General features: G+C 41.8%; 1 protein-coding gene across 40 annotated transcripts in view; it reads right to left on the bottom strand.

Moving 5' to 3' along the window:
* GPHN (gephyrin) overlaps positions 1-25,152 on the bottom strand; it is a 490,719-nt gene that overhangs the window by 113,565 nt on the left and 352,002 nt on the right. For 18 of the 40 annotated variants that reach the window (XM_069726492.1, XM_069726522.1, XM_069726549.1 and 15 more), the window contains 2 exons: positions 13,629-13,685; positions 4,670-4,741 (listed from right to left, as the gene is read on the bottom strand). The exons of 17 other annotated variants lie outside the window; for them this stretch is intronic. In XM_069726492.1, coding sequence (XP_069582593.1) covers positions 4,670-4,741; positions 13,629-13,685 — 129 coding nt within the window. The remainder of the gene's footprint in view (positions 1-4,669; positions 4,742-13,628; positions 13,686-25,152) is intronic. 5 more of the 40 variants (XM_069726643.1, XM_069726454.1, XM_069726477.1 and 2 more) reach the window with 1 other exon arrangement.

The following is a 25,152-nucleotide window of genomic DNA, read 5'->3' as shown; positions in this document are numbered from 1 at the left end:
AAAATGGAATAAAGCCTCCAAAGAAAAGAACACAGTACCTACAGTCAAATGTGGTGGAGGTTCATAGATGTTTGGGGTTGTTTTGCTGCCTCTGGCACTGGGTGCCTTGACTGTGTGCAAGGCATCATGAAATCTGAAGATTACCAAAGGATTTTGGGTCGCAATTTAGTGCCGAGTGTCAGAAAGCTGGGTTTGCGTCCTAGGTCATGGGTCTTCCATCAGAACCATGACCCCAAACATACTTCAAGAGGTCTCACAGAAATGGATGGAAACAAATATATAGGAAGCGATTGATTGCAGTTATTTATTCCAAAGGGTTTTGTGTGAAATTATGTCCAATTTGCCTTTTATTCAGTTTTTTGTACTGTTCCAATAAACACAAAGAAAATAAACAGGCGTATAAGAAAACATGTACAATTGCAATAATTTTCTGTGAGAAATACCTAATTTTCTGGATTAATTTCAAGGGTGCTATCACTTTCAGCCATGACTGTGAAGTATTGGCTTCATCAATAGTAACTAATTTTATTGTCCGAATATAAATACATGAAAACTTGTACATAATGTATGCTTCCGTCCAAATGCACTAGACTAAAAATTTCAAAATGACAACCAGGCGACAACACTATGTGACTTGTACCAGAAACTATCAAATATGACAAAACAGACTGGGGGAGACAATTTAACAACTGTGCATTTGGGAGGGAATTATTACTACTCGTGGAGCCTTTTATATGATACACATTAAAAAAACGGAAAAGGGAAATAAGGAAAGTAAGCTCACCGAAATGCCTTGCACCTTGTTCATGAATATCATCCGTGTAGAGCAGTCCCAGTCTCAGACTCAGTCGATGAAGAAAAAAAATGAAGGAACGTTCTCCAGCGATGAAAAAATGATCCCAAATGAGAGACAAAAGCAACAAGTATAGGTAACTGTACAGATGATGCACATATGAAATACCTACGCGTTTCAGCGATATTACCTATACTGGTTACCTATACTGGTTGCTCTCAATTTTAAATGGCCTAAATAAAAAGTTGCTTTTATCCCTCCTTTGGGAACATTTTTCATCGCTGGAGAACTTTCCTTCATTTGTTCCTATTATATGATGGTCTGCAATTTTATCTCATTTAAATAATTATCACATAGTTGTGAACCTGATATGTCTTTATCAAGCCTACTTTATTTTCTTGGCCTGTTGTAGGCAAATTGCTTTTAGGGACACTTTAGAACAGAGGTCCCCAACTCCAGTCCTCAAGGCCCACCAACAGGTCATGTTTTCAGGATTTTCTTTGCATTGCACAGGTGATGCAATTATTACCTGGGCAAGACTAAGGAAATCCTGAAAACATGACATGTTGGTGGGCCTTGAGGACTGGAGTTGGGGACCCCTGCTTTAGAACAACTGGCTTTAGGGGCCCCTGACTCATTAAATGGTTGTTGGCCGATTGTTCAGTTGACAGCCATCTCAGCCACTAACAGAAGCCCTCGTTCGGCCGCGCTCTCCCGTGTTCTCTAGAATAGACATCTCTGTCGGCGGCTCATCTCTAGGCGAACAAAGCGATCAGCAGTACAAAATTGGACATGCCTGATCAAGATCTCTCAGACAATCAGGTGCCCACTAACAAAAAATTGTTGGCAAAACATGTCAATTTCTTCAGCAGGTGAAGATGATATTAGGCTGTGTGTGGGGGCCACAGCCAACAACCGTCTGCCATGTGTCTCACAACTCCTCATCATCAGTGTTTTGATGCCTCCTTCCCCTCAGTTCAACGCCTTTTTCTAAAAGTGATAAGACTGTCTATACCTGACCCAATAAAGGCTCCTATATGCATTAGGCAAATGTTGGCTGAACCTGCCACTATCGATGGGTTTGGCCAAAGGTCAGACATGTATGGGGGTGCCAGCCAACTGATAATCAGGAGAGATGTTGATAGCGCATTTCAAATTTTGGACTGATGATCCCAATTTTCTTCTCAAGATAACCCACCGGCCGATGTGTCAATCAGCAGCTTTCTCAAAGAAAGTACAGAAGTGCTCGACCAAACCAGCTCTACTTTGTATGGAAAAGTCGGCAGAGATAGCTGTCGACCAAATGATCGGACAAAGCATAATTCGGCCACCAACTATCTAGAGTGTACGCTGGTTTAAGGTTAGTCACCAGTAGTTGCATTTGTTGTATGTCAAAGTGAAGCTGCTTGATGACAGATGGGGATCTCTAAAACTGCCTCATTTAAATTAGTGGACCTCTATATGATTGGCCTTAAGCTAAAAATTGTTGTTTTCTCCTAAACTTTAACAAAACTTTTTTTTTATGCCTATTGATTTAAAGTTATCAAACATCAATGTGACATCCCTTTTTAAAGTCTATTTTATATGTGTGGGTATTTTTTTTTTTTTTAGTTTTTGAGGTTTGCCATTGATTGTGGGCAGGGTTTTGGGGTCGTTAGATGTTTTCAGCTTATCAATGGAAACTTGTAAAAAAAAAATTGGAACATTTTTGCTCAAATGTCCTCCATTCTCCTTATCCACTGAAGTGACTTCATGTACGCCTGAAATTGTTTTAATAAAATCTTTGCAACTTAGCAGAACTTGACGCTAAAAAGTAAAAAGATACAGACAAAGGTGAAAGACAAACAAAGAACATTTTTGATTTTGTATAAAAAATCCATGATCCACGTGCACCATTTGGAAAAATTTGGTGCAAAACACATCAACGAGATAAAGAAGAAACAAAAGAAGCAAAAAGTAACTCGAAAAGAAATAAAAAGAAAATGATGAATGGGTTCATTAATTTTAGCAGACACTCATATCTATCTCAATAGACATGATGTCAACGTGGTCAAGCCCGATGGGGGTTCCAAGGATAAGAATTAGAGATGAGAAGATCGATTAGTGGGACAACGCTCCAGTGACCAGGTCAGTGTTAACTGGTGGCTACACGGGAGGCCCGCAAATCTCTTACCTCTCGGTGTGGCTTTTAATTTTCCAAGGCATGACGTTGCGCCAGTCTTGACAAATCAGATGCCACACCAAGAATACCAGATGGCAAGACATTTGCACACCTCCTGAACTGCAAATTCTACATGCGGATAGGTGCGGACAAAATTCATAGCGGACTGCAGTAGCAGGCAATTGGATAGGTTTTCCAAATCTTAGGTGCCCATATTAGCATTTGCTGCAGAAATTAAAATCTACAGCTGTTCATCGAATGATGGTTTGGCCGGAAGCTATCTTGCCTGACTCCTGCATACATAGGAGTGCTCGCTCTCCCAATATACTGACTTTTGACCCAACCCATTAATATCTGCTGAAGTTAGTCTAAGGTTGTTATGAACATACCCTAAAGCTCCCCATGTCCTTTAGTTAGCTGTTGATTGAATGATGGTTTGGCCGATTGTTTGTCCAGCAGTTATCTTGCCTGACTCCTCCACACATAGGAGTGCTCGCTCTGCCAATATACTAACTGTGGACCCAACCCATCGATATCGATGTTAGTCTAATGTGTACAGGGTTGGTCCGGACTTACCTTAAGGGCAGAGACAGACTGCAGTATTTCTCGTATGAGAATTGCATCATAAACCTCGTATTGGCTGTCGGCTCTCCTGACCTGAATTTGACTGCTGCATAGAAATACATCATGCTGTCTTGCTCAAGTCAGGAGAGGTGCCAGGCCAGTGCGTGCAGTGCGATGCGATTCTCGCACGAGAAATAAGGGAGTCTGTCTCTGCCCTAAAGCTCCCCATGTTCTTTAGTTAGCTGTTGATCGAATGATGGTTTGGCCAATTGTCCAGCAGCTTGCCTGACTCCTGCATAAATAGCAGTGCCCGCTCCGCCGATATATTGACTGTTGACCCAACCCATCAATATCTTCCAATGTTAGTCTAATGTGTACAGGGTTGGTGCGGACTTACCCTAAAGCTCCCCATGTTCTTTAGTTAGCTGTTGATCGAATGATGATTTGGCTGATTGTTTGTCTGGCAGCTATCTCACCAGACTCCCACATAGGAGTGCTCCCTCTGTCAATATACTGAATGTTGACCCAACCCATCAATATCTTCCAATGTTAGTCTAATGTGTACAGGGGCCTTAAAGTTTTACCCCAAAACTCATGTTTGCTACTCTAGAGTGGAGGACTGCTTACCAGAGATTGTGGGGTATATTGTGCTTTATTGCTACCAGTAAGGTCATAAGTAATGTTTGATGCGTCTAGTACATGGCCAGAGTGTGGGTGCAAAGGCAGCTACAGTGACTCTCAAATAGTTTATCGATTGCATGCCCCTATATCGTCATTAACAGCTCCATGTTGTCCTGGGACTTAGGCGAATTTCACACTTATGGTGTATTTTAGAACTGAAAGACAATCATACGACGCAGTACACTCAACAGCACATCTCCAGGCAAAAAAAGATGACAGAACATCCAAATAATCTTTAAGTCCTTATTTTTCAATATACGGTCTCTGCGTACTTAAATGAAACCCCTGCGTAATTAAAATATACACATGAATAAATTAAACGGAGGAACGGGTAATGCTTGACGAGGGTGATGAACAAACTGTTGGTGTTATAAGCTATCAAGAAAGAAAAATACAGGTGCAAGAAAAACAAACAACAAAATGAAGAAAAAAAAATAGAAATAAATATAATTTGCCGAGTTAAATCATACATTTACTCGGAGAGAGTATCCTTTGTCATTGCCTTGCAGGTGATCTCTGAGATTCTCCAGTTTTCGATGAAGCTATATGTGGACATCAGAAAATCAATTGAAAAAACATCCTGTTTCTTAAAAAAAGAATGAATAAAAACTTTGGATTCAGCTTATGACATACACTGCTACCATTCAGCAAGCAATGATATCGCTTTTGAAAGTAAAAAAAAAACAAACAAAAAACCCCCCCAAAACATGTAGCAAGCACTGTGGCACTTATGATAAAACGTATGGTTGGTATCAAAAGAAATTGGTACTTTTAAGGCTATATTCACACGTTGTGTTTTGTTCTTCTGCAGGCAAAATCTGCTTTCTTGGCAGTAAAGAAGCTGGTTAGAAAAGGGAGGTTTTGCTGCGTTTTTATTGTCTCTTGTGCATGCAGATAAAGTTTAGTGCCCCCCAAGAAATCATCATACAACTTAGGCTTCTGTGCCAAAAACCCATCAAAATCTGGTACCTGCTTTTTGCTGCATTTTTTCACTCGCGTATTGCTTTCTATGGGTGAAAAAAAGCTGAAGTTTTAAAAAACGCAGCAGTTTTCCAATTTAAACAGTTAAACAGGAAAAAAACGTGTGAGCATGACATTTCTGAAATCTCATAGGTTTTGCTGGTTCTGTAAAACACAGCTTAAAATTTGCATTAAAAAAGCAAAAAACTGCAACGTGTGAACATGACCCTAATTGTTCACATTTTATAGACCAGAGATTGCCAACTCCATTTCACTCAAAAAACGACCAAGATGTAATCAAATTACATATCAATTTGTTTTCTATCTGTGATGTCTTATTTTGAGTCTGAATAATGAAGTGACATGAAATACATTTTCGTCTTGGTCTTTCCTTGTCCTAGTCTCAATCGCTTTGTTTTTACCGCCCTTGAGCTTAGGGAAACACAAATTCCAAAAAATCATGGATGCACCAAATTTTTTATTTTTAATATATTATGTATTTACCACATTCAACATTTGGATACCATTTCAATAAGATTATTCTGGAACTAGATAAAGAAAGGTATGGTTTGGTAATGTGACAGCCAAAAAAAGTTATTTCATAAAACACCTTGTGGAGAGTGACGTCTCTCCTTTTGGGTAGTAACAAGCCTGACATGCCAGTGTAAGGAAACTGAGAGGCCATGCATTCCTCCACTGAGAAATTGAATGTTATTTGTCTCTGTAGAGGGGAAAGGGACTTGAACTGTAGAGAACTTCAGAAATACTTTGGGTGATTCTGTCAGAATATACCACAGACCCAATTGTCTGCCTTTGTGACAAGTACTGATAGGATGGAGGCCAGTGTCCAACATGATTGTTGGTTTAATAAAGTGAAGGGCTCCATCAGAACTTTTTTTCTTTCCAAGGGTTCAAACCTCTGGACCAGATACTATACTATGAGGTACAACAAGTGAGATCATTTTGACAACACTAGGTGCCTTTTTTCAAAAACTGATTGGTATAGGTTAGTGGATCGATTCGCAGGACTCTGGTCCAGGTCAGTGGAACCTGGTCCAGGTCAGTGGAACCTGGAGTCTAGTTAGACTAAACAGGATGCTTGTGAATCTCTTACAGTACCTTCCAGAGTGGCATTTTGTCAGGATTGACGCATCGTCATCTGTGTGGAGTGTCGCACTAGTGCTGGATAATCAAAAGCCACTCTAGGGACACCAGAAAAGTAAGAGATTCGCGAGCCTCCCATCTAGCCACTAGTTAACAATGACCTCAACTGGAATTCCACAAATCGATCCACCCATCTCTACTGAATGGCGATGCAACACACAAAAAAACAAACCAAAACTTGAAAAAAAAATCTAAACAACTACAGTGATCCCCAGTCTGGTTGGCTCATACTACACTGATGATGGACTCTATAAGTGTATGTGATCACTGCAAATAATCAATGATCTCAGCAGCAGTACCAGGATGCACTGCACATGGTTGAGGTCAAGGATTGGTTGCAGCAGTCATGTGAGTCATGGGAGCAGCAACCTGGTCTAGCTGCCGGATACGTTTTCCGTGGCTGCCTGACTACTGTCTCCTACCTGCTTCTCTTTTGATTTGTCAGCCTTCCTCGATGTCATTGTTGCAGTGTGACGCACACATGATGGTGAACCAGCCTGGCAAATCACAAGAAGAGCTGAGGATGCCAACAAGTCGGAGGAATTTCACAGCCATGAAATATTGACTAGGGTCTAGCAAATTTATTTGCTCATCAGTGTAGGACAAGTTTAAAAAACTGAAAGCGAGTACTAGAGCGGGGAAGGTATTACTGGGATAGTTATTTTTATTTTTTGTAATTTCCTGCGATCAACTTAATCATATTAAAAGAGCAATCCTCCTCCTTCTATCAAAGTGTTTACCTTTTTAATATATTGCAATCATCATAATATATAGCACTGTGCACTTACAATTGCATATTTTACCTTTCTACCCGGATAATTCTTCTGTTTTCCATCAGGTCTACGACACCACATGGTTAAAAACAGAGAAGCTGAATCCTTCTAAGCCCTATGCAAAAACAAGAGGTAAATTTTCCCTGCATGGCTCATAAGTCACTGCAAAAGTCCCTGGCAGGGGGAGCAGCCGGGTCAGAAGTTGAAGACAAGAATGATAAATACAAGGACAAGAAACTTGTTCTCTCATGAGTTTAGCGCAACAGAGAGGAGTAAGAAGACAGCGGCGTCTGATTTTTCCTACTCCTGCACTGATTAGAAGCACTTCACCTTCATATTAAATGGTGTAAATTACTTTGGAAAGTGCAGGAGTTATTCTGCTCTGTTGAGAGCTCCTGGAGCTAAGGCTCAGCTGTGCACGGTTAGCCACTCCTATCTCCTATATAATCTGGGTCCTGGCTAGCACTCATTGTCAGAGTTTGTTAAGTTTCATGGCTGGTGGATTTATCTGTGAGTCTTGCTAGGTTTTGAGTGTGTGATAATTCCCTTTCTTCTCCTACTTTAGTTTAACCCCATCCTCGACTCCCCGTTAATTTGCCTCTGTTATATGTGTGTGTATATTTGTATGTTTGGTATTTTTCGTTACCCCTGTTCATACTATCTCGTTTGTCTGGTTGGTGTATTACAATACACTATTAATCCCCTCTTTCCTGGGTGGGAGAAGGGTACAGACTGAGTGCAGATTCAGGAGCTATGGGAAGGTCCCCGGCATTTTCACCACCATCAGAAGTAACCAGGGAAACAGGGCGAGATAGGGCACACCTAGCATTAGGGACATGGAAGGAGCCCCTAGTCCCAGCACACCTGGCAACAGAGTCATGACATCATGTTTCTACATAGAGCAAAGAGAAAAATTATCTGGGTAGAAAGGCAAAATGAGCAATTGTACGTATACGGTGCTGCATAATATGATGACTGCAATATATTATGAGGATACAAACTTTGATCAGAGGAGAAGTGCTTCTTTAATTTGCAGAGAATGCCTTTATTTTACGTAGGTTTTAGGCACAGACATGTCCTAAAGACAAAATATATAAACATAACTTTCCTTGTTGATCCATGCATTAATTAGACCATATATTGCATTCATTCATTTCCTTTGTATTACCTTGTCTTATGAGGAAAACTTTTTGAAGACAGAAGCTGATTGGGTATACTAGAAGAAATATGCCCAGTGTGTACTATATGCTAGAAACACAGTAAAACATCTCCAAACGACCATCGCTTTAAGAAGGCCATCCCCACTCCACAGACTCATCCTTCATTTCTTTGTATACTGGCATATTTTTGATAAGACCTGCTCTAGATTTCATCTTAATAGATAGGCTTTGTACCAATATTAGGTTGTGTTTTTAAAAGAGGCTCAGGGAAAAGTGTTGGACATGAGTTTTTATGAAATTCATAATTTAAATGAGAAGTTTCCTTCTCAAACAATAAGAAGTCTATAAAAGGAAATAAAATCTACGGTATGCATTTTACTGTACTAATGAGAAAAAGGTCTCCTAATGACACTTTTGGAGGAACGTTCTGCCGAGTCTATTCAATGGATGGTTTCTTCCCAAAACCAAAAATATACCAGAAAAAGAAACAGCCTTACTAACACCTAGTCAGATTACCAATGCACTAGCAGGATGCAGTAGACCCCCATGATAAACTTGGGAGCATCACAGGTGCAAACTACTGATGAAAGCCTCAACTCACAAACCTACCAATTCATGGAGGGGGGACTGCCTAGTAAAAAATGCACACAAATGAGGCCTGTGTAGGGCGCCAGTCATACAGTGTCTGGCTTATTAATGACGCCCATACTATTAGATCAGGTGGGCTGTCCAGCACTATATGGGTGTCCCCACAAGGACAGACGCCCCAGTACACCCAACACACTAAAGGGCCCGACTGCATCCTGCAAAAACAGAAAAATGAAATGAAAAATAATGTATAAAATAAATACATTACATGAGGAATTGGTCAATATTTTGGCCACAATAAACAAGCTCACAACCCACGTCAGGGGTCCTCACACTTAGGCTCTGTGCACACATTCAGGATTTTTCACAATTTTTTGCCGCTATAAAAACGCGATAAAACCACAAAAAAAAGCATACATTAAGCATCCTATTATTAGAATGCAATCCGCAATTTTTGTACACATGTTGCGGTTTTTTTCCGCGGCGGAATCGCATTCCGGAAAAAAACGCAGGATGTTCATTCTTTGTGGGGAATCGTGGAGACTCCGCACACATAGGAATGCATTGATCCGCTTACTTTCCGCATGGGGCTATGCCCACCATGCGGGAAGTAAGCGGACCATGTGCGGTTGGTACCCAGGATGGAGTAGATGAGACTCTCCTCCTGGCCCTGGGAACCATATACAGTAATTGTTAAAAGAAAAGAATTGAAATAAAACATTGTGATATTCTCACCTTCCGGCTTCCCGCTCCTCGCAATGCTCCCGTTCCCAGTGATGCTTTGCGGCAATGACCTGTGATGACGTGGGTCTTGCTAGACCGCTATGTCATCTGAGGTCATTGCCGCTAGGCATTATTGGGAACAGAAGCATCGTGAGAAGCGGGAAAGGCTGCCGGGGACGCCGGAAGGTGAGAATATCATGATATTTTTTTACCTACTTTTAACATTATATCTTTTTACTATTGATGCTGCATAGGTACTTATATACCTATATAACAGGATAGGCCCAGGATTGGGGGAAGATACACCAAGATGGAGCCCAGGACAAGGGACATATATACCAGAATGGACCCAAAATGGGGGACATATACACCAGGATGGTTCCAGGATGGGGACAAATATAAAATAGGCCCAGAATGAGGCACATATATACCAGGATGGACAATATTTATACCAGGATGGGGGAGATATATACCAGGATGTGCCCAGGAAGGGGGACATACAGGTGCTTCTCTGTTATGATACGGTGGTCTAGGAGCAACATGGAACGCGCTCTGAAGGAAGTGGTAACTGTACTGACCGCAGTCCCTAAGCTCAACACAACACAACACTAGAAGTAGCCGTGGAATGCTCCTAACTCTCCCTAGGCATCTCGTCACAGCCTAAGAGCTAACTACCCCTAAAGAAAGAAGCAGGAAAGCTATCTTGCCTCAGAGAAAATCCCCAAAGGATAGATTAGCCCCCCACAAATAATGACTGTGAGTGGAGAGGGAAAAGACATACACAGAATTAAACCAGGATGAGCACAGGAGGCCAGTCTAGCTAAATAGATAGGACAGGATGGAATACTGTGCGGTCAGTATAAAACACTACAAAAATCCACGCAGAGTTTACAAAAAATCTCCACACCTGACTAACGGTGTGGAGGGCAAATCTGCCTCCCAGAGCTTCCAGCAAGACAGAATTAATTCACACTGATAAGCGGGACAAACATAGAAAGCACAGAATGGATAATTCCACAATCTATGGACAGAAAAGAGCAAGCAAAAACTTAGCTTTGCTGAACTGGTCAGGATAACAGGGAACTCCAAAGAGATGTGAATCCAACCAGGAACCATTTACAAGTGGCACTGGCTGAAGAAAGAGCCAGACCTAAATAGCCGAGCAGAAGAGACGATAAGTGGAGGCAGCTGATGACAGCTAACTCCAAGGAGCAGCCACACCACTAGAAACCACAAGAGGGAGCCCAAGAGCAGAACTCACAAAAGTGCCACTTACAACCACCGGAGGGAGCCCAAGAGCGGAATTCACAACACTTCTCACAAAATTACAGTATCATCAAAAATTTAATTTATTTCAGTTCTTCATACAAAAAGTGAAACTCGTATATTATATAGAGTCATTGCAAACAGAGTGATCTATTTCAAGTGTTTATTTCTGTTAATGTTGATGATTATGGCTTACAGCCAGTGACAACCCAAAAGTCATTATCTCATACAAAAAAAACCTGCAATGCTTCCGCAGCATTTAAAAAGGTCCCTTAGTGTTTCAGTAGGCTTCACAATCATGGGGAAGACTACTGACTTGACAGATGTCCAGAAGGCAGTCATTGACACACTCCACAAGGAGGGTGAGCCACAAGAGGTCATTGCTAAAGAAGCTGGCTTCTTTAACCTCCCCTCTCTCTTCTCCCCCCCCCCTTTTTTCCTTGCATCCCTCCATTGGGATCCTGATTAGGTCTGCCATTCTTACTGTGCTTGCGCGGAGTTACTCTCCCGCGCATGCGCAGTTAGACTCTTCGGCTTATGTGCGGACGCGCACTGGCCTTTGGTTTTGTGGGGGAGCCTTTTGCCCCACCTCTCCATGCTCATCAGCTTTTTATCCACTATGCTGGAGCATGATCGGCTGCGCACGCGCATTTTTTTTCCATCCATCCCTTGGTTGTTCTGCGGCGGCGCATCAGATCCACATATCTCCCCATTGGACTGGTATGGGCGCATGCGCGCCATGTTTCCACATCTCCCAGCAACATGCGGTCCGGCGCGTCAGTTCTGGATCTATGATGGTGCACAGCTTCACAGCGGTAGGCTATTAAGCACCTGATTTTTATACATATGTACCCGAGAATTGGCTGTTCCTGCACTTCCCCTGACGAAGCCTCATTCGAGAGACGATACGCGTGGGGCTATGATCTACTCATCTCCCTGGGTTCTCCAGCCTGGTTTTCTCTAGCATCGGTTCATATCGTATCACAGTGTCTCTCATTATTTGCATGGTCTTCATGCTGGCACCTAGGGACTTTGTTGTTACCATATTTTATGGTTAACTTTGTGGCTACTGGTCTTCCAGTGCCCTGCAAACTTATTATGCCCTACATGTGCTCTTAGATACCCCATGAGCCGTTAGGTAGGGTGATATAACTTTATATATTGTGCATATTATTGTTTTCAATCAACAGGCTGTATATTGAGATTTATTGGGATTAATATTATATACCCAGGCTGATTGTAATAGCATGGTGATTTTAATTATGTTTTAACTATGTGCTAATAAAGTGGAATTTTTGTGATATGATTATTGGGTGGTGTGCATACTGTAGTAGTGTCTTTTCTCTTCTTTTTCATTCAGTTCTATTCTACTACTTGCACCCCCTGTATATATATATATATATATATTTCTCTATGGCTGTGTGCCGGGTTTTTCCTAATCACATATACCAGAGTGGGACCAGTATAAGGGACATAAACACTAGGATGGGGGATATGCATATGAGGACGAGCCCAAGATAGGGGGCATTATTACATAATGGGGGAGGCAACATGTATGTTCTTATAGAATTTAGAACGCTATAAGGACCCATACATCTAACCAACATGCGGGGGACACAGGTCCAAATTTTGCACTGGGGCCCATAGGATTCCAGTTACACGAACTGCCTTGAATATTACATGAAATCAAGAGATATTAAATGTGCTACCTCCCTTGTACTAACACAGAGGTTAGGTTCGAATTAAATTATTATGATAAAGCCAAACTAAAAGATAAGAAAACCATAAATGAAAAGTCAAATATTTTGTCAATTCTCATAATGTAAGCAATGGTACCCAATAGTTATAATGATGCTTCCAAAAACCAGAAGGTGGCTCTGCCTTTTGGGTTTTTATGTTAAATATTTAAAGTTCAAATTATAAAATTGACATACGACCAGTTTAAATGATAGGGTAAGATAAAGATTTGGTGCATCGTTATAATTATGATTTTTAATTAAATCATGATACAAAAAATAATAATAGGCAGTTTAAAAAAAAAATTAAATGTATTTAAAAGCATACATTTTTTTGTAACTATTTTTGCGTATTTAGTGTGGCATTTGTATTTCTACATTTTCTTTTAACATTTCTTAGAACACAGTTGTAATGCCTGAAGAAAATGATTTATTTCATTGTATGCTATACAATAAAGGGAATCTGTTAGCAGTTTTTTTATGTTATCTGAGAGCAGCATGATGTAGTGGTAGAGACCCTGAATCCGGTAATGTGTCACTTATTGGGCTGCTAGGTGCACTTCTGCTAGAATCGTTGTCTTCTCTGCTCTAGATGTAGCAGTTGTCAGAATGCCAACCTGTGTATAATCCCGCCCCTTCCCATGATGTGAAGCAACCTGCCAATTAGTGATGGGGGCGGGGTTACGCCAATTGGCCTGACTGGCTTGCACATGACACCTAGTCCTGTAGTGATAATCTACGGCTAATAAAACGCTGATGTATTGAAACTACAACACAGAGCCCAATGAGTGACACATCCCTGAAATCAGGTTCTCGGCCCCTACACCGTGCTGCTTGAAGATTAAATAGCAGAAATATGCTGACAGATTCCATTTATGATTAGAATGGTGTTGGCAATTTCACCCATTGGCATACATAAAAAATAAATAATAAAAAAAGTCAAACCAAAATGTAATGCGTCACGATGAGAATATGGAATAAATTTAAAAGAAAAATTAGTGTAGGAAAAAAAAGCCATGGCAAATAACGATCAAAAAACAGGTTGCAAAACATATTTACTTTGAAGGATCCAACTCTATTAGTAACGACTTTGCTTTCATCCGGCTGTCTAATTTGCTATAGAGTGAATGAATGAAAAAAAATAAATAAAAATAAAATACAGAAGAAGGCGATCATAAAAAAAATGTAGGTAATTATATCAAAGAACATGCAAATACAGAGCTCGGCAGATTGTAGGAATGATTAGACCACACTGTGGATGAAAAGAGTCCACAGAGCAGCTCGATAAAGCATGCAGACAGCAACTATAATATTGCAAGCAAGTACCAAAGTATCCAATATTTGGCAGCGGTCTGAATATATTCACTATCCAAACATTAAACCTACACAAAACCATAGCTAATGCATGCAAATTGGCCATCCAATAATACCGACATGATCTAGGCCACCTACACTATGCAACAACTGCAGTACAAGTAGTAGTGATAGTCCAAATGATGGTAGTGATGGTCCTAATATGCAAATGAGGCATTAAGTGCTCTGGGCGTGACAGAGCACGTCCTGTGCTTCTGCCTCACGAGGTTGTTTCCCGTCCAGCACCAATCTCTTCAGGGTACAGTCAGACGGCCATATAACCTGTAGCGAGACTGCACGGACTGGCCGTGGGCTCTCCCAACCTGAGAGTGACAGCTTTGTGTATTTCTATGCAGCTATTATGTTCAAGTAGGGAGACCCGCCGGCCAGTCTAAGGATTGCGTTCCAATCTTGCTCTATTTATATTACTCTCTTAGCTTGATTGATCGCTCGCAGTGCCAATCCATCAAGACTGGCATTGCACAGCTGGTCTTGATGAGGGGCCATGCTGGTGTCAGATGCTCCAGATTCATGAAGAGGTGCACACCAGATACCGGAGTGAGATTTCTGGTGTACAGAATGCCACAGCCCAATATGTATTATACAGGCTGAAGTGTCCCGTCCCTGCAGAGCCCGTCTCACCCCATCTCAGCCCATTTTATCTGAGCTGGCAGAATTCTGCCATGAAAGCATTGATGAATCGGGCCCACAGTCTGAAACAACATTGGGAGGCAGAGGATCATTAAATGCTTTGTCACGCCCAGAGCCCTTAATGCCTCATTTGTATAAAACGCTAATTACTTGGTAACGTAGCCATAGGTTGGAAAAATAATATTTTACAAATCAAATCAAGACCTGCATGTCGGTTTGCTGGCAGTGATCTTTCTTAATGTTCCCCAAAAAATTCAAACCAAACATATAGTCATTTCCCCTCCCCCCTTTTTTTTTGCTGACTTTTCACCTTCATTGTATGTGCAATTGTAGTGCATACTTTTATTTCCATGATGGCATTTAAAATTAAAAAGCGAAATTTTGTGAATCATGTACTTTACTATTAACACTTTTTAAATATCTACTTACCATTATATAGCTTTAAGCCAGCCCGATGAACCTTTATCAGGTCTTTGGCTGTACGACCCCCACTGGCCCATGTGACCACAGTGGTACTCAAACAGGTTTGGATAGGTGTAGGACTGATCGCTCAAAAGTTTTTAGATATCTGCTAAGGGCAGGAAAATAAAAAAACAAAATTACTCACCTAGTCAATCCTCATCGCTGCAACAGTATTCCCTGCCGGTCTTACAGCGAGTTGAGACCACTGATTGGCTGCAGTAGTCAAGTGAATGACGGATGTGACATCATCAGGGACCGGCAGATCAGACAGGCAGGAGATGAATAGGTAAGTAATGCTCATTTTAAAGAGGTTGCCTCGGGATCCCACATTCAGAAGCGCACCACTCCCCTGCTTCTCAGCTTCTTGTTTGCTTGTGGGTGGTGTGCTCCTGATAACTGACAGTTCGGCATGTCTAAACCCCTGGCCCACACTGTGTGATCTCAACTTTGCCTCTGCAGCATTAGAGGAGCGCAGCAACACTGAAGCCGCCTGGGTCCAACACTCAGCCCAGTCCCAGAGCAGCTCTTATAAGTCATGAGAGTCAGAATGGAAGTGCACTGGGGATGGGTCCATGCACTTGGAAGAAGCATTCCAAGTTACTGACACGTCCCCAGTGCACTTCTAGCTTAATATGCATATGTCTTCTACTGCACAGTTCTCATGATGGACACATTGGATTGCATGAAAAAAATAGTTGATTATTGCTTACACGGTTATACCATTACTCCCGTGGACAAAAATATGCCAACAGGTTCCCTTTAAAATGCTTTATTGTTTTGGGAATTATTATAGAGAATATTTAATGTACTGAGATCTGCATTAACCTTATGCAGGAGCTTCTGGCATTACCAGGATCTCTGATGTCACTGTGCATCATGCCGTTTCGCCCGAGGCCTAGTCAGCACCTTGAGGGATGCACGTTGTGACGTCATGATGTGTGCTTAATGGCATTATGCACATTGAACTCGGAGGCTTACGTGATGCATAGAGTTAAGCAGGCTGAAGTGGATGCGCATGATGAGGGTAAGCGAAAAGAGAGAGTGCAGAGCAGTGGAAGACAGGACAGGTGAGAAGGTTCTTTTTTTTCGTTTGGACGGCACTGTAGGGGAGTGAATTACAAAAAAAATGTACTCTGGAGAATCCACATTTTTGAAAGTATCAAGTATAACTCAATTTCATTCAAAGAAATTTGCTCATCTCTAATTAGTACAATCAGAATTTCTAGCACCTGTTTTAGAAAGAACTAATTCATTTTGTTACCAACTCAAAGTGTTAAGTATGAGTTACATATGAAAAACATATTTTGTGGGTTATCGGGAGATACAGCAGAAAATATAGTACAAAACAGAAGAATAAAACATTGCAAAAATAGCAACAATATAACACTGGGACAGAGATATAAAGTATCTAAGCTAAGCCCTGTTTTATAGGGTCCTATGTTACCATATGATGACAATGTACAGTATTGTTCTTTATTTAAATAGTAAAGGTTACTTATGAGCCACAAGAATACACGCCCCTCTCTTGTGTATATATCAGCCTATATGACTACATGTCCCTCTCTTGTGTATATATCAGCTTGTATGCCTACACATCCCTCTCTTGTGTATATATATCAGCCTGTATGCCTACACGTCCATCTCTTGTGTATCTATCAGCCTATATGACTACACATCCCTCTCTTGTGTATATATCAGCCTATATGACTATGGAGCGCCCCCAGACGCAGGGCCGCGGGTTACTCAGTACCGGTCCTCTCTGTCTCAGTTTTTAGGTTGTCACGGTGGCTGGACCCGGTCCGTGACCTTGCTAAGGGGCGTCCAATAAAAGGGGTGATGAAAGTCAGCTAAAGTTTCGTGACGCCACCTGTGGTATTCGGTCAGGTCGACCGACGCTGCTCGGGGTCCACTGGGGTGATGTGATGGCAGCTAGATGGTTTACCTTCCCACAGGTGAAGTATGTCCCCAGGGCTTCCCAGTAGTGTAGGTGGCGATGGTGTGAGGCGCAGTCAATAACGAGGACACAGGGTTGCAGTCTCTTTACCTTTTACTGAAGACTTCGGGATCCGCAATCCAGAGCACTGTTAACTGGGCTGTCTGAGACCGGCCGGTCCGAAGGCACATCCAGAGTTCCCTTTGCAGGTGGAGATCAGTGCCTACCACTAGCGCCTGTGTGTTGTAGTTCTTCCCTGCTGAGCATTCGGGATAGTCCTCACAACTTCTGTTCTCGTTCTTTCTCTTTCTCTCTCTCCGTCCCCCAAGTTTATCTGGATAGGACGCACCCGTTTGACGGGAAGGCTCGGAGCTATTCTGGGACCCTAGAGATGCCCCTCTCCACGCTTGCCCTCTATGTCTGCTTAGGTGATGTATGGTAAACAGCCAAACTATAATCAACTGTCCTGCGGTATTTGAAGTAAGGCATAGAGTCAGTTACTTCCTCGGTGTTCCGGTCACCGGCTACGCGCCTCAGTAGGATGTTGCAGTTCTCAGAGCACGACTCCTACTGGCTCTCCTTTGTGCTTTGATCTCGTTTCTCACTTTCCACAATATCCTTCTCTTCGTGTCCTTTCTTGGGATACCGCTGTAAGGTAGTGCAGGCGCGGTTCCGTCACCTTCTATTCTTTCTGCTAGGCCCCTGTCAGGAACCCACCCCTGACAGGTCCTCCCTGGAGCTCTCCCAGGCTGCTTTCTGATCTAACTACCTATCCAACCCCTAGTTTTACCAGTGTGAGGAGTGGCCTAATACATAGTGCCTTTTGCTCCCCCTAGTGGCCGGAGTGTGAAGTGTAATGTGTGCTTGTGATACCTGGTCAGGTGAACTCCTTTAGTGCAATAAGACATAACATCACTCCCCTTAGTGGCAGAGCGACATTACTGCAACGACCAGGACTCTGGGGCGCTGCAACTACACGTCCCTCTCTTGTGTATATATCAGCCTGTATGACTACACGTCCCTCTCTTGTGTATATATCAGCCTGTATGCCTACACGTCCCTCTCTTGTGTGTATATCAGCCTGTATGACTACACGTCCCTCTGGTGTATATATCAGCCTGTATGACTACACGTCCCTTCTCGTGTATACAGTATATATCAACCTGTATGACTACACGTCCCTCTCGTGTATATATCAGCCTGTATGACTACACGTCCCTCTTTTGTGTATATGTATATATCAGCCTGTATGACTACATGCCCCTTTCTTGTGTATATATCAGCCTGTATGACTACACATCCCTCTCTTGTGTATATATCAGCCTGTATGACTACACGTCCCTCTCTTGTGTATATATCAGCCTGTATGACTTCACGTCCCTCTCTTGTGTATATATCAGCCTATATGCCTACATGTCCCTCTCTTGTGTATATATCAGCCTGTATGACTCACTTAGACCAACACTTTTTCAGGAGAACACTGACTACTGTGTCAAATTTGAATCCATTCTAAACAAATGTTCTATGGACCTTATAATTCTTACGATTGATTTTTTACAGAAAGAGGTAACAGACTTGAAAGCAAAGATTTCTACTGCAGAGCAACAGTTGGTTGACACCACCAAGCCAGAAGATTTCAAGGTACTCAAAACTAAGCTTGATAACACTATTTCTGAATTTCGTAATAGTCTACAGGAGAAGAAAAGGACCAAGTTCCTACGTGATACGGATGACTACAAATATAACTCAGTCTATCGATGGCGCTCCACTGGGTTCTACAGAGGACCAAGAACATACCGTAGAAACAACAACTCTTTCTCTACCAGTTCGGACTGCGACTTTGGAACCTCAAGAACACCTTTTTTAGAGCCGCGACGGGCCCGATCCCAAAGAGGAAGACGCGGAGAGGAAGGAGGCAACGCAGATCGACAAAGGATGACCTTGAGATCTCAGGTAGGGAGATTCCTGCATCCAACAACATCGTGTACAACATCTCGTCACAGATCCTTTCCCCAGCCGACATGACACTTTTGCAAAAAGGCCTCACATTCTGCCCAGTTCCTCGCTTTGACTCCTTTCAGGTCGACCAAGAGTTACACCGGTTCTTTAGGACTCTAAGATTAAAAGCTCATTTTGCCGACAGTTCACATGATCAAGCAGTTGAGTCATCAGTTACACCAACATGTTTTTCTTTGAAGTCCCTTGGCCTCAGAGTGGGTAGCACTTTTTAACCACCACGGTCATACCATCCTGTTGAGACTTTCATCTCAGCAGTACAAAAAGACGTTACATCGATCTTGGATTCCATCGATAAGGGACACATGAAGGTCAGAAACAATTTATCTAACGAAGAGTACAGATCTCTCCTTGAGATTAAAAACAACAAAAACCTAGTCATTAAGCCCGCTGATAAGGGGGGAGCAATAGTGGTGCTAGACAGGACATATTATATTGAGGAGATACATACACAATTGAGAGATACTGCAACTTATACTCCGATACCAAGTAATCCCACCTTTGAGATAGTGAAGCAGATTAAACGAGTTGTTACACATTATCAAGGATTGGGGACCATTGACTCAAGGTTGGGCGACTTCTTAATTAATATTCATCCGGTCACACCGGTTTTTTATATGCTTCCAAAAGTGCATAAAAATTTATGGAAACCTCTGGGTAGACCATAGTCGCATCCACTAACTCCTTATTGTCCCCTTTGGCTATCACGTTGGAAAAAATTCTATCCCCAATTGTACCCAATATGAAGTCCTTCTTAAAGGATACTGCACATTTTCTTAAATTATTAAGAGATCTGGGCCCCCTACCCCCCAATCAGTTCTGGTCACGATGGATGTGACAAGCCTATACACCAACATTGGGCACCAACCAGGTATTGAGACTGTTATGAGATATTTACAAGAACATACGACCTTCACCATTGAACAATTATCGTTTTGCCAGGATCTGCTTAGACTTGTTCTAACCAAGAACTATTTTCTGTTTGAGGACCAATATTATATGCAGCAGAAGGGGATTGCGATGGGATCTATCGTCGCGCCCCCTTACGCCAATATATTTATGGATTTTTTCGAGAATACGTTTGTCTACTGTCATCCTTTGTTTATATCTTATGTGTTTTTTTGGCAGCGTTATATAGATTACGTGTTTCTTATTTGGGCAGGTGATGTAGAGACACTACTTGGTTTTCATAGTGACTTAAATTCCTGTACACTGGACATTTCCTTTTCCATCCAATATGATTACAATTCCATTAATTTCTTGGACACATTGGTATTGATAACGGCGGGTGGTCTGGTTGAGACTGACTTGTACGTAAAACCGACTGATAAAAACAGTCTACTTCTATACACAAGTAGCCACCCCCGTCACATTAAGAAGGCTCTACCTAAATCCCAACATGAGAGGATTAGGAGGATAGTCTCAAATTCACTTGTTCGTTCTCGTAGACATCTTGAGATGGATCAAAAATTTCAGGATAGGGGCTACCCCTCAACGATTTCAGGAGCAACAGAGAGTATAGACACATCTGTACCTGACAGAAACAAGACTCCCAGGATAGCCTTTGTTAATATGTTTCACCCCTTTAAGCGGTTTATACACCAGAGTATATTTAGACATTGGAACATTTTACAGACTTCTTATCCTGACATCCCCGAATTTAATACGAGGCCGTTGATTTACAATAAAAGACCTGAGAATCTTAGGAACCATCAAGTGAGAGCAGATGTCGGTTCAGCTATAATCACACCACGACAACGAACTTTGAGTATTCCACGTAAGGGGATATTCCCATGCTTAGGCTGCCGCCAATGCTCCAATGTCATAAAGGGCGATTCCTTCTCACATCCACAGACTGGACGTAGATTTCCGATTAAGGGTCACTTCACATGTGACTCTACGTATGTGGTGTACTTCATTAAATGTCCATGCGGTCTCGGATATGTTGGTGAGACTACCCAACATATCCGGGACAGTATCTCCCAGCATAAATCCACAATCAGGTGTTCACGCAGCCTGTTACCTATTCCTGCCCACTTTTTAGAGTATAGACATTCCATTGCGCAATTGCGATATCAGGTCATTGACTGTGTTCCCATGTCCAGAAGAGGCGGTGATAGGATTAAAAAGCTTAAGGCACGTGAATCATATTGGATTCACAAGCTGCAGACACTTTCTCCCCTTGGCCTCAACAGGGATTATGATATCATTTACTAGTGTATAGCTATTTTTTGCCATGTATAACCTTTGGCGCATAAGCTGCCGATGTACGCTGCCCTTGATGGATTCCATTATTGATGCCTAAAGTCTGTTATCTCTGTCTACTATTATTTGCATGTATTGGTTTTTTCTCCCTTCCCCCCCCCCCCTTTTTTTCTTTTAGGTTCTTTTCCCCTTTGGCCATTAGTACCCCGATACTTATTTTGTTATTTCTTTTTTTCAAGCAGGTGCCCTCTCCCTGGTATTAACTCTGCGCTTCTTTTATTACAGGCCGGCTTCGATTTGCGCTAACTGCGCATGCGCGAAGGACGCTCGACCGCTCGGCTTTCTCCATCTGTATTCGGCGCTCCATTTTTTCCCTGCGCCTGCGGATTCTGACCTCCTGGGCACCCGGAAGTTCTTCTCCTTCCTCCCCTCACTGCGGCGTTCGGGCACATATAAGCGCAGTTATGCGCCCCTATCTCCACCACACTACGGACCTGATGCACCTGGACTCCCACCACTGGTAATTGTTTGACATTTGTACGCAACTCTTTGTTCCTCTTGTTGTGCGTTATACCTAGTGGATGATGTTCCCTGCCGCTGTCTCACATCTGTGAGCTGTATGTGTTGTGGAGGAGATTTCAGTTTCACTTTGGATTTTTTTCGTTGTATTATGGCCATGCATAGTCTTTATCTACGGGACTCGATACTTTCATACTGGACTTGCATGTTCACATTATTATTATATTTTTCACTTTGTTATTTTTATTTTATTTTTTCTGTCATTGTGGAGTATTCCTCATTTTTTGAACCTTATGTTTTTGGTTCCTCTTCCCGTCCTTTTTGGACCTTATTGGTCTTTTTTTCTTTTTACTTCATAGACTGTTTTTCTCCTTTGACAGGTGGATACAGTGTTTTTTGGTTTCGCCTATGTTATGTCATATACCCCATTATTTGATGTATGGTGGTGTATATTTCACAGGGATGGCTTTAGATCCTGAACGATATCAGGATATATTCTGAGCTGATACTTATTCATATCAATATTCTTTACACTTTTTCTCTTATTGTGGAGCTATATGTACCTAATGTATTCGTTTCAATATCATTACAGATACATGTACAGGTTTTTCTTGAAAAAGGCTCACAAGCCGAAACGTTGAAATAATTACCTGTGAAGTGATTACTTAGAGAATATTATTGTCTCTTTTTCCACTATGTATGCAGTGTAAATTTATTTTCTTTGGATGAAGAACGTCATTGAAGTTTCTAATAAATTCACGTTTGAATTATATTGACTTTTATTGTGTGCCGGAGTTACTTTTCAGCCTGTTTGACTACACGTCCCTCTCTTGTGTATATATCAGCCTATATGCCTACATATCCCTCTCATGTATATATATCAGCCTATATGCCTACACGTCCCTCTCTTGTGAATATATCAGCCAATATGACTACATGTCCCTCTCATGTACATATATATCAGCCTATATGACTACACGTCCCTCTCGTGTATATATCAGCCTATATGCCTACATGTCCCTCTCATGTATATATATATATATATATATATATATATATACAGTGGGGCAAAAAAGTATTTAGTCAGTCAGCAATAGTGCAAGTTCCACCACTTAAAAAGATGAGAGGCGTCTGTAATTTACATCATAGGTAGACCTCAACTATGGGAGACAAACTGAGAAAAAAAATCCAGAAAATCACATTGTCTGTTTTTTTATCATTTTTTTTGCATATTATGGTGGAAAATAAGTATTTGGTCAGAAACAAACAATCAAGATTTCTGGCTCTCACACACCTGTAACTTCTTCTTTAAGAGTCTCCTCTTTCCTCTACTCATTACCTGTAGTAATGGCACCTGCTTAAACTTGTTATCCGTATAAAAAGACACATGTGCACACCCTCAAACAGTCTGACTCCAAACTCCACTATGGTGAAGACCAAAGAGCTGTCAAAGGACACCAGAAACAAAATTGTAGCCCTGCACCAGACTGGGAAGACTGAATCTGCAATAGCCAACCAGCTTAGAGTGAAGAAATCAACAGTGGGAGCAATAATTAGAAAATGGAAGACATACAAGACCACTGATAATCTCACTCGATCTGGGGCTCCACGCAAAATCCCACCCCGTGGGGTCAGAATGATCACAAGAACGGTGAGCAAAAATCCCAGAACCACGCGGGGGGACCTAGTGAATGAACTGCAGAGAGCTGGGACCAATGTAACAAGGCCTACCATAAGTAACACACTACGCCACCAGGGACTCAGATCCTGCAGTGCCAGACGTGTCCCACTGCTTAAGCCAGTACATGTCCGGGCCCATCTGAAGTTTGCTAGAGAGCATTTGGATGATCCAGAGGAGTTTTGGGAGAATGTCCTATGGTCTGATGAAACCAAACTGGAACTGTTTGGTAGAAACACAACTTGTCGTGTTTGGAGGAAAAAGAATACTGAGTTGCATCCATCAAACACCATACCTACTGTAAAGCATGGTGGTGGAAACATCATGCTTTGGTGCTGTTTCTCTGCAAAGGGGCCAGGACGACTGATCCGGGTACATGAAAGAATGAATGGGGCCATGTATCGTGAGATTTTGAGTGCAAACCTCCTTCCATCAGCAAGGGCATTGAAGATGAAACGTGGCTGGGTCTTTCAACATGATAATGATCCAAAGAACACCGCCAGGGCAACGAAGGAGTGGCTTCGTAAGAAGCTTTTCAAGGTCCTGGAGTGGCCTAGCCAGTCTCCAGATCTCAACCCTATAGAAAACCTTTGGAGGGAGTTGAAAGTCCGTGTTGCCAAGCGAAAAGCCAAAAACATCACTGATCTAGAGGAGATCTGCATGGAGGAATGGGCCAACATACCAACAACAGTGTGTGCCAACCTTGTGAAGACTTACAGAAAACGTTTGACCTCTGTCATTGCCAACAAAGGATATATTACAAAGTATTGAGATGAAATTTTGTTTCTGACCAAATACTTATTTTCCACCATAATATGCAAATAAAATGTTAAAAAAACAGACAATGTGATTTTCTGGATTTTTTTTTCTCAGTTTGTCTTCCATAGTTGATGTCTACCTATGATGTAAATTACAGACGCCTCTCATCTTTTTAAGTGGTGGAACTTGCACTATTGCTGACTGACTAAATACTTTTTTGCCCCACTGTGTGTATATATATATATATATATATATATATATATATATATATATATATATATACACACATATATCAGCCTGCATGCCTATGCAGTCAAATATACAAAGACACCAACTATGTAAAGCAAGGGGTTTCTACATTTGCCTATATCAACATGATCTCATTGATCACCAGTCGCAGTGGTGCTGAGTATTACCACTGAGCGCTTTGGCTAGAATTATCAGCAAAGGAAAAACAGAAAAGGACGGAAAATTTCCATCAATACTACAGAGACAAAGGTGGTAAAAATTATAATTTTTAAGGCAAGCAGAAAAACATTCGTACATGACTTGCATTCTTTTTCTTCTATTAAATATTTTTTCAACAGATTATCTTTGAGAATTACATATATTTAATATCTTTATATAATTTGAAAAATGATGAGGGCAAGCACGAGCATTTTAGTAGATTGGGGGTTGAGGAAAGGACGGATTCTGGAGATAATTTTGAGCTGGAGGCGACAGGAGGTGGAAAGAGCTTGGATGTGCGGTTTGAATGACAGGGCGAAGTCAAGGGTTACTCCGAGGCAGCGGACTTCCGGTACGGGGGAAGATGTGATGTCGTTAATTGCGATAGATATGTCAGGTAAGGAAGATCTATGAGATGGAGGAAAGATGAGGAGTTCAGATTTATCCACATTGAGTTTGAGGAAGCGACAGGAGAAGTAGGAGGATATGACTGATAGACACTCCGGAATTCTGAACAGCAGAGAGGCGAGATCTGGGCCAGAGAGAAAAATCGCAGTGTC

Source organism: Ranitomeya imitator, chromosome 1 (genome assembly GCF_032444005.1).
Source record: "Ranitomeya imitator isolate aRanImi1 chromosome 1, aRanImi1.pri, whole genome shotgun sequence".
Classification (NCBI taxonomy): Eukaryota; Metazoa; Chordata; class Amphibia; order Anura; family Dendrobatidae; genus Ranitomeya; species Ranitomeya imitator.
Note: the sequence above shows the minus strand (reverse complement) of the source record. Positions and strands in the feature narration are given on the sequence as shown.